The following is a 16,491-nucleotide window of genomic DNA, read 5'->3' on the forward strand; positions in this document are numbered from 1 at the left end:
CAGTCATGCTTGATGTGAAGCGGCATTCCTCAAGCTATAAACTTCTGGCAACAAGCTAGCGTAAATGTTTCAGGAATAACTAGTTCTTGAAACAGACAAAATCTACCGTAGTACACCACTAGGTGCAAGAAGAGAATTGGGATTCAAAATAAAAGGATGAATAGAGCCTAGAGTTGGAGAACCTATGTGGGGCAGTGGAGGGATGTTAAATTTGCTAAACAGGACATGGAGGTTAGCAAGAATGGGTTTGTTGGGCGAAATGAGTCCTAATCTGGTATAAGATGCAGATAGCGCAGTTTCATAGAAATTGGACTGAAGCTGGTGTGGGAGAAGCTGTTTGCTGTATTAAGATGAAACCGGAGTCTTTTTTAAAATCTAAGTGTATTTTGCTCTGTTAAAGTAACACATAGTCACTAAGTTACTTAGCCACTAAGTAATGCTTTTGTCATTGTTATTTTTAATTTTAAGAATATGATTGTTCCACTCATATATTGTCCAGTCATGTGGTATCTTCTGAAAGTCGCACATTGAGTGCTGTGATTTCAAGCAAACCTGCCCATCTCTGCTAACTCAGCCAAGTGGCCATTCTTCACCTGAGCCTGACTGGAGGTGTCAGCAGAATGTGTCACCAGACCTGAACTGATCCTTTCCTACGATCAGGCACTGTCCCAGCAAGTGTCATTGGAAGTAATCAGGTGCTGGAATCTTCTTATTCAGCACCTTCCATGTCTCTGGAGTTTCTGAGTCTGACTGTGTCAAAGAGGGGCCACCGACCAGTTTGAAATAATATAAAGATGCTGAAGTACTGTGGTTCAGTGGATTGTACTGACTTGATTGTTCAGCAGGTTTATATAGCCTGGTTGAGGAATTCCTTCGGGAGAATATATCACTTACCAGCGTCACTGATACTTGTTACTGAATTCAAAGGCTGGATTGGATGGGAATTAAAATGAAATGAGCAATTTTTACAAAAAAGCTGATGGTAAAACTCAAATGTTTTTTTTAAAGATAACCAGAATGGTGATCAGCATTTAATCTGTTGAAGGCAGTTGTGTGCAAAGCTATGTGGATTAAAATATAGAAATTTAAAGTTCTCATGCCCCATCGAATTTTCCCAGTCCTGAAAATGAATTTTGTTTTGCTGACTTTTAATTCTTCCGTATTGAGTCCAAATGTTATTTCTTAATGTTTTGCCTGCAGTGAACGCTGTTTAACCTGTGGGTTGGGATAGGCATTGCAGCATGGACTGTACGTATCCTCATCCTTCACCTATACATACTTTCACAGGTTCCGTTGCTGGGTAGCGATTAGGAGTAGGAATCCTGGCTGACGTTGTTTTTCCATCAACCCCTGCTGTTCTCACCTCCCAAAGGTACAGGTGCAGCATGACACGTCTTGGTTCTCAGTACAGACGAGGGGACAGACCCGTTTTTAGTTAACTAGATGACCAACATGTGCAGACCATGTTTAGAAATAAAATGTAATATTCTTTTGTGCTCCTCAAGTGTAGGATGTAAATATAGGAAGAATGGAACATTTCTTTAAATGTACATTGTTACCAGTCAGACCTGGTATTTAAGTTAGCCTCTGCTCCGATGTGCTTCACTGCTCTAATGTGGTATTTTGTTCCATCTTACAGTCAGCAAATAAGGTGTTGACTGCTCAATTGGCGGCATGTTTGCCCCTGAGTCACAAGATTCTGGGTTCATGTCCTGCTCCCTGGCGTGTGGATATGAAGGGGGCAGCATGGTAGCACAGTGGCTAGCACAGTTGCTTCACAGTTCCAGGGTCCCAGGTTCGATTCCGCCTTGGGTCACTGTCTGTGCGGAGTCTGCACGTTCCCATGTCTGCGTGGGTTTCCTCCGGGTGCTCCGGTTTCCTCCCACAGTCCAAAGATCTGCAGGTTAGGTGGATTGGCCATGATTAATTGTCCTTGGTGTCCAAAAAAGGTTAGGTGGGGTTACTGGGTTACGGGGATGGGGCGGAGGTGGGCTTGGGTGGTGTGCTGTTTCCAAGGGCCGGTGCAGACTCGATGGGCCGAATGGCCTCCTGCACTGTAAATTCTATGATTCTATGAAAGATCCCCCTGGCACTATTTTAAAGAAGAGCATGGACAGTATCCCTGGTGTCCTGGTAATATTTATTCCTCAATCAGCATTACAGAAACTGGTTATTTGGACATTATCACCTATTTGGGATTTTGCTGTGTGTAAGTTGGCTGTTAAATTTCCTACATTACAACAGTGACTACACTTCAAAAAATGCTACTTTGGCTGTAAAGTGCTTTTGGGCACCTGGTGATTGTGACAGACGCTAGCTATATTAATGCAAGTCTCACAAATGATTGGAAGATGAGGTGGGAAGTGGCGTAGTGATATTGTCACTGGCTAGTAACCCAAAAAAGCCAGGGACCTGGGATCGAATCCCATCATGTCAGTTAGTGGAATTTTAATTCAATAAAAATTTGGAATTAAAAATCTAATAATGGCCATAAAACCCGTCTGGTTCGCTAATGCCCTTTACCTCGTCTGGCCCACAGGTGACACAATGTGGTTGACTCTTAACTGCCCCCTGAAATGGCCTAGCCTAGAATGGCCACACTCGGTAGTGTCAAACTGCTAGAAAGTCAATAAGGAATGAAACTGGACAGATCACCCAACATCGACCTCGGCACTGAAAACAACAGCAGCAAACTCTGCCCTGTAAACCCTGCAAAGCCTTCCGGGAACTTGTGCCAAAATTGGGAGAGCTGTCTCACAGACCAGTCAAGCAATAGTCTGACAGACTCAGGGAATTATATCATGGAGATGATGTCCCAGACAGCACCACCATCCCACCAGAGCCAGTGGCACAGTAGTATATAGTCAAGGGGGAGTTGTGCTGAGAATTCTCAAGATTGACTCCGGACCCCATGAAATCTCATGGCATCAGGTCAAACACGGGCAAGGAAACCTCCTGATGAATCAATACTCTCCCATGTTGAGCACCACTTGGAAGAAGCACTGAGGGTGGCAAGGGTGCAGAATGTACTCTGGGTGGATCTTTAATGTCCATCACCAAGAATGGCTCGGTAGCACCACTACTGACTGAGCTGGCTGATTCCTAAAGGCCATAGATGCAGGAGGTGAACCAGCAAGGGGGGAAAACATGCTTGCCCTTATTCTTACCAATCTGCCTGCCGCAGATGCATCTGTCCATGATAGTATCGATAGGAGTGAGCACTGAACAAAGTTCCATCTTTACGTTGAGGATGACCTCCCGCATGTTGTGCGGCACTACCCCAGTGCTAAGTGGGATGGATTTTCAACAGATTTAACAACTCTAGACTGGGCAATCCTGAGGTGCTGTGGGCCATCAGCAAAATTGTACTCTATCACAATCTGTAATTGCATGACCCAGCATACCTCCCACTCTATCATTACCACCAAGCTAGGTGATCAACCCTGGTTCAATGAAAAGTGCAGGACAGCATGGCAGGAGCAGCACCAGGCTTACTGAAAAATGAGGTGTCAACCTGGTGAAACTACAGCACAGGACTACTTCCATAAACAGCATAAGCTGCAAGTGATGTGTGATTCAGCAATCAACGGATCAGATCCTGCAGTCCAGTCGTAAATGGTGGTGGACAATTTAACAACTTGCTGGAGAGGAGGCTCCACAAATATTCCCATCCTAAATTATGGAGGAGCCTACATATCAGTGCAAAAGGTCAGGCTGAAGCATCCATCTCTGCCTCCTTCCGAGGTCATTAGCTTCACTCTCCTCCAATTTTTCGAAAGAGGTAACCAGGCATGTAAATGAGGGAAATTAATTTGATGTAGTTTACTTGGACTTCAGCATGGCTTCAGATAAGGTCCCACATATTAGGTTCTTAAATGTGGTGATGACGCCCATGAAGGGTCACAAAACAAAACAGCATTTAACTGAGTTTGGCATTAAGGAGTCCTAGCAAAATTGATGTCACTGCGAATCGAAGAAAACTCTTAAGCTGGTTGGAGTCATACCAGGCACAAAGGACGATCATTGTGGTTATCGGAGGTCAATCATCTCAATTCCAAGACATCACTGCAGGAGTTGGTCCTAAACCCAACTATCTTCAGCTTCTTCATCAATAACCTTCCTTTCATCATAAGGTCAGAAATGGTAATGTTCACTGATGATTGCAGTGTTCAGCACTATTTACGACGACTCAGATACTGCAGCAATCCATGTCCAGATACAAGAAGACCTGGACAATACCAGGCTTGGATTCACAAGTGGCAAATATCATATGTGCCATGCAAGTGCCAGTCAATGACCATCTCTCACAAGAGCAAATTAACCATTACCCTACGGCATTACCATTGCTGAATCCCTCACTATCAACATCGAGGTGTTACCATTGATCAGCAACTGAACTGGACTAGCCATATAAATACAGTGGCTACAAGAGCAGGTCAGAGGCTGGGAATCCTGTGGTGGGTAACTTGTCTCACGACTCCCCAAAGCCTGTCCACCATCTACAATGCACAAGTCAGGAGTGTGATGGGATACTCTCTTCTTGCTGGATGTGTGCAGCTACTACAACACTCCAGAAACTCAATACCATCCAGGGCAAAGCAGCCCACTTGATTGGCATCCCTTCCACAAACATTCAGTCCCTTAACTGTGGCAGCAGTGTGTACCATCTACAAGATGCACTGCAGGAACTAACAATAGTTCTCACTGAGAAGGACAAGGGCAGCAGACACATGGGAACACCACCACCGAGAACATACAGTGCAGAAGGAGGTCATTCAGCCTATCGAGTCTGCACAGCCCACTAAAGCCCTCACTTCCACCCTATCCCCGTAACCCAATAATCTCTCCTAACCTTTTTGGTCACAGGGCAATTTTACATGGCCAATCCACCTAACGTGCACATCTTTGGACTGTGGGAGGAAACCAGAGCACCCGGAGGAAACCCACGCAAACACCGGGAGAACGTGCAGACTCCGCACAGACAGTGACCTAGCGGGGAATTGAGCCTGGGACCCTGGTGCTGTGAAGCCACAGTGCTATCCACTTGTGCTACCGTGCTGCCCCTCCAAGCCACATACATAGAACATAGAACAGTACGGCACAGAACAGGCCCTTCAGCCCTCAATGTTGTGCCGAGCCATGATCACCCTACTCAAACCCACATATCCACCCTATACCCGTAACCCAACCCCCCCCCCCCCCCCCCCCCCCCTTAACCTTACTTTTTTTTATTAGGACACTACGGGTAATTTAGCATGGCTAATCCACCTAACGTGGATCCTTCCTATCTAAGAAATATATCACCATTCCTTCGTGTCATTGGGTCAAAATGCTGGAATCCCCGCCCGAACAGCACTGTGGGTTTACCTACACCACGAGGATGACAATGGTTCAAGAAGGCATCTCACCACCACTTTCTCAGGGCAATTGGGGATGGTTAATAAATGCATGCCTGACCAACGACAGTCAGATCCCGCAAATGAATAAAAAATAATTATTTTTTTAAAAGTTTAGATTACCCAATTATTTTTTCCAATTAAGGGGCAATTTAGCATAGCCAATCCACCTACTCTGCACATTCTTTTGGGTTGTGGGGGCGAAACCCACGCAGACACGGGGAGAATGTGCAAACTCCACACGGACAGTGACCCAGAGCCGGGATTCGAACCTGGGACCTCAGCGCCTTGAGGCAGCTGTGCTAACCACTAGGCCACCGTGCTGCCCTCTTCAACATTATTGATGTACTTTCCACATTTTTCTAGCACCAATTCTGATGAATTTAAGTTGTGCTGTTTCTAATGTGTCAGGGACTGAATGCACAGTTAGTTTTCTAACAAAGTTTTTCACAAACCTTTGTTTTTGCATTTTGAATTGCTGTTGAATTTTAGAAATTAGTTTGCAGCATGTGGGTGTCGCTCGATAGGCCTGCATTTATTGCCCTTCCTTAACTTCCCTTGAGAAGATGGTGGTAGGCCGCTACCTTAATCGGCTGCAGTCCATGTGGTGTAAGCGCACCCACAGAGCTGGTTAGGGAGGGAGTTCCAGGATTTTGACCCAGTGATGGTGAAGGTACAGCGATATATTTCCAAGTCAGGATGATGAGCCGTTTGGAGGGGAACTTGCAGGTGGTGGTGTGTCCATGTATCTGCTACCTCTGCCCTTCCACACGGTAGAGGTCAGGGTTTGGAGGGTGCTGTTGGAGGAGCCTTAGTGAGTTGCCTGTAAGCGCATTTTTTACATGATGTACACTACTGCTACTGTGCGTTGTCAATGGAGGTGTGAATGTCCAAGATGGTGGATGGGGTGCCAATCAAGCAAGCTGTTTTGTCCTGGCTGCTTGAGTGTTGTTATTTGACTTGACTTGATATTTGATTTGATTTATTGTCACATGTACCAAAGTACAGTGAAAAGTATTTTTGTGCGGCCGAGGAACAGTACGTACATAGTAGACACAAGAATAAGCAACAGGGAACATTGACAAATGGTACATCGACAAAACAGTGATTGGTTACAGTGTGGAACAAGGGGCTAAACAAAGGAAATACATGAGCAAGAGCAGCATAAGGCATCGTTAATAGTGTTCTTACCGGGCACAGATCAGTCCAAAGGGGAGTCGTTGGGGAGTCTTGTAGCCACGGGGAACAAGCTGATCCTATGTCTGGATGTGCGAGTCTTCAGGCTTCTGTACCTTCTGCCTGATGGAAGGGTTTGGAAGAAGGCAAATCCTGGGTGAGAGTGGTCTCTGATAATGCTTTCTACCTTCCTGAGGCAGCAGGAGGTGTTTATAGAATCAATGTGTGGGGGGCAAGCTTGTGCGATGCATTGGGCTAAGCTCACCACAGTCTGCAGTTTCTTGCGATCTTGGACCGAGTAGTTGCCATACCAGGCTGTGATGCAGCTGGTTAGGATGCTCTCTATCGCACATCTGTAGAAGTTTGTGAGAGTCCATGCAGACATGCCAAATTTCTTTAGCTGCACTTATCCTGGCAATTGCCGAGTTTTCCATCACAATCCTGAGCTGTGCCTTGTAGATGGTGGGCAAGTTTTGGGGAGTCGGGAGGTGAGTAACTTGCCTCAGAGTTCCTAGCCTCTGACCTCTTGTGGGCACAATATTTATATGGCTAGCCAGGTTCAGTTTCTGGTCGATAGCAACCCCTTGACATTAGTGGGGGATTCAGTGATGCTAATGTCATTGAATGTCAAGGGGTGATGGTTAGATCCCCTCTTGTTGGAGATAGTCATTGTCTGCCATTTGTGTTGCAGCACGGCAGGTGGTTATGCCAGGCTGCCCAAATCTGAAGGAGAAACTTGAATCAGTTGCCTCAATGATTTTGCAATTTGTGTTATGAGTTTTCTGAAGTCACGATAAGTAACACTCAGACCAATTATGATTTTTATATATTAAAGTTAAACATTTATTAAACCAAAAATAATAACACTTAAAACCCAGGAACACCTTCACACAGTTACCAGTACTTTTCAAACATTTCCCAAAAGATTTTTTGACTTCAATAAACTTTGAGAAAAACCCCCTTTTGATGGCAGCAGTCATAGAATCATAGAATTTACAGTGCAGAAGGAGGCCATTTGGCCCATCGAGTCTGCACCGGCTCTTGGAAAGAGCACCCTACCCAAGGTCAACACCTCCACCCTATACCCATAACCCAGTAACCCCACCCAACACTAAGGGCAATTTTGGACCCTCAGGGAAATTTATCATGGCCAATCCACCTAACCTGCACATCTTTGGACTGTGGGAGGGAACCGGAGCACCCAGAGGAAACCCACGCACACACTGGGAGGATGTGCAGACTCCGCACAGACAGTGACCCAAGCCGGAATCGAACCTGGGACCCTGGAGCTGTGAAGCAATTGTGCTATCCACAATGCTACCATGCTGCCCACCTCTATTCTGTCCTCGTAGACTTGTGCTCCGTAGCAAATTCTGGCAACATTACCACGACATGTCCTGCTGCTCTTCACGTGCTTTCTACGGGTGACAGCAAACTGGTGTTCACAGGTTGGGCTTCAACACATGCACACTGTCTTGTTTAAGATCTCGCAGCCACACACACACCACAGACGCAATCGTCAATGTTTCCTTAAATCCCTTTGATCTTATACCCTATTGTTTGGACAATACTTTGGAATTTCCTTAAAAAAAAATTTTTTTTAAAGTGCCCAATTCTTTTGTTCCAATTAAGGGGCAATTTAGTGTGACCAATCGACCTACCCTGCACATCTTTGGGCTGTGGGGGATGAAACCCAAGCAGACATGGGGAGAATGTACAAACTCCACACATTTTTTTTTGTTTTTTTTTTTAAATTTAGATTACCCAATTATTTTTTCCAATTAAGGGGCAATTTAGCGTGGCCAATCCACCTACTCTGCACATTTTTGGGTTGTGGGGGCGAAACCCACGCAGACACGGGAAGAATGTGCAAACTCCACACGGACAGTGACCCAGAGCCGGGATCGAACCTGGGACCTCAGCGCCGTGAGGCGGTTGTGCTAACCACTAGGCCACCGTGCTGCCCCAAACTCCACACATATAGCAGAACAGTGGCCCGGGTCTGGGATTGAACCCGGGTCCTTGGCTGCCATGAGGCAACAGTGCTAACCACTAGTGCTGCCTCCTGGAAGTTCCTTTTGCCGGAATTGATTAACCCCCCCCCCCCCCCCCCCCCCCCCAAAACAAACTTTATAGAGTACCCAATTCTTTTTTTTCCAATCAAGGGGCAATTTAGCATAACCAATCTGCCTACTTTGCGCATCTTTGTGTTTCTGGGGGTGGGATCCACGCACACACGAAGAGAACATGCAAATTCCACACGATCAGTGACCTGGGGCCAGGATCAAACCCGGTCCTCGGTGCCGTGAGGCAGCCGTGCTATTGATCAACCACTGCGCCACCGTGCCGCGCTATTGATCAACCCCCTTAACATTATGGCTATTATATTGTAAAAATAAAATGCGCTTTTTGCCTCATCTATTTACAATCTTCCACTTATGTTTGTTTTGAAACACAACAGCCTACTTTAAACCGCGTACTTTACTTGCCTCATTTGAATTCCTGTTCAAGCTCTCCTGGCTCTCTCCGTCAAACCACGTGCCTTCACACCTCCTACATTGATGTTTGACCTTTACAATCAACTGTTTCCAATTCAATTAAAGGAGTCACACCCATGCCAACTTGTTTCTTAGTACATGACAATGGTATTGCAAAAAATAAATATTAGAGACACGTTTTCCTCACACTTGTGTGATGCAAATGTTAGTTGCCACTTAGCCCAAGTCTGAATGATGGGCAAATGGACATGGACTGCTTCTGTATCTGAGACTTGTGAATGGTGCCAAGCATTGTGCAACCATGCCAAGTTCTGACCTTATGATTTAAAAAAAAACATTTATGGAATATGGGTGTCGCTGGTTAGGCCAGCATTTATCGCCCATCCCTAGTTGTCCTTCAGAAGGTGATGAGTTGCCTTCTTTAACAGCTGCAGTACCTGGGGTGTAGGTACACCCACTGTGCTGTTAGGGAGGGAGTTCCAGGATGTTGTCCCAGTGTCACTGAAAGAACAGCGATATATTTCCAAGTCAGGGTGGTAAGTAACTTGGAGGGGAACCTCCAGGTGTTGGTGTTCCGAGGTATTTGCTGCTCTTGTCCTTATAGATGGTAGTGGTCTTGGGTTTGGAAGGTGCTGTCTAAGGAATCTTGGTGAGTTACTGTAGTGCATCTTGTAGATGGTACACACAGCTGCCACGGTTTGTCGATGGTGGAGGGTTTGAATGTTTGCGGAAGGGGGAGCAATCAAGAGGGCTGCTTTGTCCTGGAGAGAAATTAGTTGCTTTGTCCTGGAGAGAAGGTAGTGTTGAAGCGGTTGAAGATCATTGTGCCTCGGATATTGGTGGTTTCTCTAGAAGTCTGCAATTTTATAATTTAGGGCAGTTAAAGTTGTGGGGATGCACACTAAAAGTATGGGTGCATACCAGCCAGCAGGCTTGTTGAGGCTAGGAGTGTGCACATCTTGTAAATTAATCTGGGAGTCCTGCATTTTCAAAAAAAAAAAGCAACTTGCACTTGTGTGCAAGAGGTGGTGGCGTAGTGGTATTGTCACTGGAGTAGCCAACCAGAAACCCAGGGAATCGGGTTCGAATCCTGCCACTGCAGAAATTTGAATTCAATAAAAATCTGGAATTAAAAGCCTAATGATGGCCATGAAACACTTTTTTAAAAAAAACTGATGACCATGAAAGCGTTCTCGATTGTTGTAAAAACCCATCTGGTTCACTAATGTCCTTCAGGGAAGCAAATCTGCTGTCCTTACCTGGTCTACATATAACTCCAGCCCCACAGCAATGTGATTGGCTCTTAACTGCCCCCTCAAGGGCAATTAGGGATGGGCAATAAAGGCTCGCCCAGCCAGCGACGCCCACGTTCCCTGAACGAAGAAACAAAACAGTAAGAAGCCTAACAACAACAGGTTAAAGTCCAACCGGTTTGTTTCGAATCACTAGCTTTCAGAGCACTGCTCCTTCCTCAGGTGAAACTTTTTTTACTGTGCTCACCACCGTCCAACGCCGGCATCTCCACATCGAAGAAAAAATACCCATAGAAAATGCTCCATTGCTTCCATGGGACAGTCTGAAAGAAATAGAGCTAGAGGACATAGGAGGAAAGATGACCTAAAGCGATTAGTTTTAAGGGAGTATGGCAGAGCTTTGGGAGGGAACGTAGAGAAGGTGGAGCCTATACGGCTGTTGGCATGGTTTTCAAGGGGTGTGTGCAAAAGACCAATACTTTGGAATGGAGAAATCTGGCAAGGTTGCAAAGGGATTTGAATAGAAGGGTGAGGATTTTCATTGGAGGGTTTTGGGGAATTGGGAGCTAATGTAGGTCAGCAAGTGTGAGGTAATGAGGTGCAGATTAGAGGTAGTAGTATTTTGGATGAGCAGAGGTTTATGGATGATAAAGGATGATATGGATGATATGGAAGTCTGGTCAGGAGAGCACTGGAATTGTCCAGCTGGTAGCAATAGGTGTAGATGAGCTAAACTGGGTGATGTTACAGAGATGGAAGCCCAGCTAAGGGTCAGATAGGACTTTGTGGATGCTGGCAGCCTGATTCCGCATGAGATTTTCCTGGTGCATAATAGGGGCTAATTGTAGTCCGTTCAAGACTGCCAATACAGACACAGGGTTCGAAGGAGGTTGAAATTAGGCATTGTTAGCGTATGTGGATGTTGCGCTCCTGTATTTGGAATATTTTGCCATGTTGATGAGAAAGAAGAGAGTGAAAATCACTCCAGGAATAAATCGACTCAACTGTATATTATCCTTTTATACAACTGTATTGAATGAAGTTTCTCTCCTAATTAAACCATGTTCCTCAATTAGAAATATTGATGTTTTCTTTAAATCTGCAATTTTCTTAGTATTGGGTTTGTATTATTTTGTTTAAAGTTTCAAACCGTCTCCTTAATCTCCCTGCCATGTTCCGACCAATCAATCATCCACTAGCAAGTGATCATTTTTATTTACTGCGATTTTTCGAGGAAGATTGAATATTTCCATTTAGATTTATTGTTACATGTACCGAGGTACAGTGGAAAGTATTGTTCTGTGTACAGTCCAGTAGCTAATACCAGACATAAAAAATATAAGACATACAATTGATACGCAATGTAAATACAGAGACATAGGCATCGGGTGAAGCATACGGAGTACAGTGCTACACAGTAGAGAAAGATTCATGTTGCATTACATTCACCTCCCACCATCTGGCCTGGACTTGTAAAATCCTACCTACTGCCCTGGCTTGAGACAATTCACACCACTTTAACCTGGGATTACCCCCTTCTCTGGATCTGTAATGATTTGATTACCCGCAAATGCTCGCATTCCAAGCATTGTCTGGCATCTCTGACTTTGTCTATATAAATGTTTTTGGAACATACCTCTCCATTCACCTGAGGAAGGAGCAGTGCTCCGAAAGCTTGTGTTTGAAACAAACCTGTTGGACTTTAACCTGGTGTTGTAAGACCTCTTACTGTGCTCACCCCAGTCCAACGCCGGCATCTCCACATCATACACAGTAGAGAAGTGTGGAGAGATCAATTCAGTCCATAAGAGGACCATTCAGGAGTCCAGTAGCAGCGAGGAAGAAGCTGTTATTGAATCTGTTTGAACGTGTTCCCAGACTTTTGTGTCTCCTGTCCGATGGAAGAGATAATACCCCAGGTGGGAGGGGTCTTTGATTATGCTGCCCGCTTTCTCGAGGCAACGGGCCATATAGACAGTCAATGGATGGAAGGGGGGGTTCGTGTGATGGACTGGGCTGTGTTCGCTGCTCCCGGTAGTTTCTTGCGGTCTTGGGCCGGGTAGTTGCCATACCAAACTGTGATGCAGCCAGATAAGTTGTATATTTGGATAGTTAACCTTGCCGTACCAGGCAGGTAAATGAACAGTATTTTAATTATTGCAATGCAGTCGACTCACAATGCACACATCTCATGCAGTCAGCAATACTAGTAAACAGATCTGGCCCCAATGAGTGTCCCAGTCTAACTCTAGAATTCCAGCTCTCCATTGTTGGCCTTATAAATGTGCTGATTTAAATTTGTGTTGGCATGCTTCTGTTGTGTGACAAGGACACCGACGGATGACACTGGCACAGTTTCAGTTTTTCTTTCACGCATGCATATTGTGGAAAAGTTCCTGTATGAAATAATGACGTATCATTTTCGGAGCTCACCTAAGTAGAGATTGGAACCAGTCCACTGCATAATTGCAAGTGAATGTCGAATATAGATTGCTCCGCTGAGCTCCAAACTCTCTCAGTGCTGGGATGTAGCACCTTAACATTGCAGAGAAAGTCTTGGCACAGGTGAGAGAACTGGTTTGCTCACTTGTGAATGCAGGACTTCAATCTGCACAAACAGCTTATACTTTTTATTAAAAGCTGTAGTAGTCGTCAATATAATATTGTAACCACACAGGGTGCTTTAGATGTAGCGTTTTCATGGCAAAGATTACAGCGGTATGTCCAGCGCACTGATGCAGTCCTTAAACATCTACTTGTTATTTTTTTCTATTCCCCCCTTCTTTCCATCGCTCCTCAACATAGTAGCTGTTGTTGGGGTGTGTCTCCACAAGTGCCAGATGAAGATTGCACCTCTTCTGCTTTGCTGCTTCTACCAACTGAGATGGTGAATGTGAGCCAGGTTATTTATGGATGCAGTGCAACTAATTCCAGACTGTTAGATCATAAGATTATAACTAAGAGTAGGAGTAGGCCTTTTGGCCCTTCAAGCCTGCACGGTCATTCGATAAGATCATGGCTGATTTGATTGAGGCCTTAACTCCACTTTCTTGTCTATGTCCGGACAGGCGTCGGAATGTGGCGACTAGGGGCTTTTCACAGTAACTTCATTGAAGCCTACTCGTGACAATAAGCGATTTTCATTTCATGTCCACCCTTCCTCCCATAACCCTCGATTCCCTTCTGCCTCAAAAATAATATCTAATCCAGCCTTGAGTATATTCAATGATCCAGCCTCCACTACTCACTGGGGAAGAGAATTCCAAAGACCGATGATCCTCCAAGAGGAGACATTTCTCCTCATCTCCATCTTAAAATGGGAGACCCCTTATTTTTAAACTGACCTCATAGCTATAGATTTTCCCACGAGGGAAAGCACCTCTCCAAATCTACCTTGTCAAGTCCTCTCCGTATCTTAGCATGTAGGTGGGTGGCACAGTGGTTAGCACTGCTGCCTCACAGCTCCAGAGGCCCGGGTTCAATTCCGGCCTCGGGTGACTCTGTGTAGAGTTTGCACTTTCTCCCCGTGTCTGTGTGTGTTTCCTCCGGGTGCTCCAGTTTCCTCCCGCAGTCCAAAGAAGTACAGGTTTAAGTGATTGGCCATGCTAAATTGCCCCTTAGTGTCCAAAAGGCTAGGTGTGGTTACTGGGTTATGAGGATAGGTTGGAGGCGTGGGCTTAAGTAGAGTACTCCTTCAAGGGCCGGTGCAGATTCGATGGGCCGAATGGCCTAATTCTGCACTGTAAATTCTATGATTCTTACAAGTGTGCCTTGCATCATGATTTAATGCCTTGGTTACGGTCCTTTTTATCCATTCCTTAAGGTATTTAAAAACATTGTAGCACCATGATTAAGACTGAACAAGTGCCTCCTGTTAAATGTTACTTAATTAAATCAACAGTAGTATGTGTTTCCAATAAAAATAGAGTTTGCGTTGTTGGCAGCAAGACAGCATTTCATGGCAGGAGTTGAACTTGCAAATAAGGGCAATTAGAGATCGGCAATAAATGATGACGTTGCCAGCAATCCCTTGAACGATTATTAAAAATACATCTCTTGCTGCGATACTGCCCTATTAATTATTCATAAAGAAAATGTTATCTGCCTATACCCTGAAGTGATTTTGATTGCAGCTACTGTACAGCAGCCATTCTTTCATTCTGGCTGTTTTTGTCAGAACGATTAACGATTGCTCAAAGCTTTAATGCTGGATCCCACTGCAGAAAATAGTAATTGCAGGTAATGTAGTCTGGAAATTGACACAGTTTATGATGCTGCGAGTTCCTCTGTTCTTCCCAGTGTACCTTTTGTCATCTTTCGCCTTGCTGCCTAGGATGGCCAACCAATGTTCTGACACGGTAGTATTTACAGAATCAGATTAATCAGCTAATACTTTTCCTGCTTGTGTTATGGTTAAGGTTTAAGTGACTACACTCATCGACTCATCTTATGCAGCAAAGCTGCTACTTGCTGGCCTTCATTGCAAAACGATCCACCAGCTGATAGACCGTACAATGATGGGAGTGACCCTGAGAGTCGTCCATATCAACTTTGGACCCTGTTGGGGGGGGCAAGGTGGTCCAGTGGTTAGTAATGCAGCCGATGCCACTGAGGACCCGGGTTTGATCCGTGTGGTGTTTGCACATTCTTCCCGTGTCTGTGAGGGTCTCACCCTCACAACCCAAAGATGTGCAGGGTAGGTGGATTGGCCACACTAAATCGCCCCTTAATTGGAAAATGTTTTTAAAAAATCTTTGGACCCTGTGAAGTTTAATGACTTTGGATCTAATCAAGGTTAAGGAACCCTCCCTGCTGGCTTCCTGATCATTTATGCCTCAGTACCCCACAACAGATAATATGTTCTCTTTGATGTTGAAAAATCATTTGCAGAAAGTTTTTAGGGAAGCAAGGACAGGGAATGTACTCTGCAGGGGAGGATTTCAGTGTCTACCATTAGCAGTAAATTTGTAATGCAACCATTAGTCTAATCCACATGAAGGAACCTGTTGCTTTATTTCTACCCATTGTAGACCCAGGTCGCCGCAGTAGTATTGGTAAAAGTGAACACTACGCAGTCGTTGAGGACAAATTCTCTCGCATCTCCACTATGAGGGCATTCCCTATTGTGAATTGCTGTTTTAAAAAAAATTAATTTACAGCATGCGGTTGCTGGTTAGGCCAGCATTTATTGCCCATCTCTAGTTGTCCTTCAGAAGGTGTGGTGAGTTGCCTTTTTTTTTTAATTTAGTGTACCCAATTAATTATTTCCAATTAAGGACAATTTGGTGTGGCCAATGCACCTAGCCTGCACATCTTTGGGTTGTGGGGGCGAAACCCACGCAAACACGGGGAGAATGCAAACTCCACACGGACAGTGACCCAGAGCCGGGATTGAACCTGGGACCTTGGCGCCGTGAGGCTGCAGGGCTAAGCAAAGCGCCACCGTGCTGCCCTCGTGTGAGTTGCCTTCTTGAACTGCTGCACTCCTTGAGGTGTAGGTGCACCCATTGTGCTGTTAGGGAGGGAGTTCCAGGATGTTGCCCCAGCGACATTGAAGGAACGGCGATATATTTCCAAGTCAGGGTGGTGAGTGACCTGGAAGGGAACCTCCAGGTGGTGGGGTTCCCTGGTATCTGCTGATCTAGTCCTTCTAGATGGTAGTGGTCGTGGGTTTGGAAGGTGCTGTCTTAAGGAACCTTAATAAGTTATTGCAGTGCATCTTGTAGAGGTATACATGGCTGCCACTGTTTGTCGGTGATGGAGGGTTTGAATGTTTGTGGAAGGAGGAACAATCAAGCGGGCTGCTTTGTCCTGGATGGTGTCGAGCTTCTTGTGTGTTGTTGGAGCTGCACTCTTCCAGGTAAGTGGAGAGTATCCATTTTCACTCCTGACTTGTGCCTTGTAGAGGTTTGACCGACTTTTTTTGGGGGGGGGGGGGGGTCAGGTGGTGAGTTACTCGCCTTAGGATTCCTACCCTTTGACCTGCCCTAGTAGCCACAGTACTAATATGGTTATTCCAGTTCAGTTTCTGATCAGTTGTAGCCTCCAGGATGTAGATTGTGGGGGATTCAGTGATCGTAATGCCATTGAATGTCAAGGGGCGGTGGTTAGATCCTCTCTTGTAGGAGATGGCCATTACCTGGCACTTGTGTGGCGCGAATGTAACTT

The 16,491-nt window shown here is 45.4% G+C and overlaps 1 protein-coding gene across 1 annotated transcript in view; it reads left to right on the forward strand.

Annotated features, from left to right (window-relative positions):
• Positions 1-13,023: 13,023 nt before the first annotated feature.
• The window catches only part of LOC119974337 (vascular endothelial zinc finger 1-like), a 29,962-nt gene continuing 26,494 nt past the window's right edge, over positions 13,024-16,491 (forward strand). The window contains 1 exon segment of the mRNA XM_038813107.1: positions 13,024-13,041. Coding sequence (XP_038669035.1) covers positions 13,024-13,041 — 18 coding nt within the window.

Source organism: Scyliorhinus canicula, chromosome 12 (genome assembly GCF_902713615.1).
Source record: "Scyliorhinus canicula chromosome 12, sScyCan1.1, whole genome shotgun sequence".
Taxonomy (NCBI): Eukaryota; Metazoa; Chordata; class Chondrichthyes; order Carcharhiniformes; family Scyliorhinidae; genus Scyliorhinus; species Scyliorhinus canicula.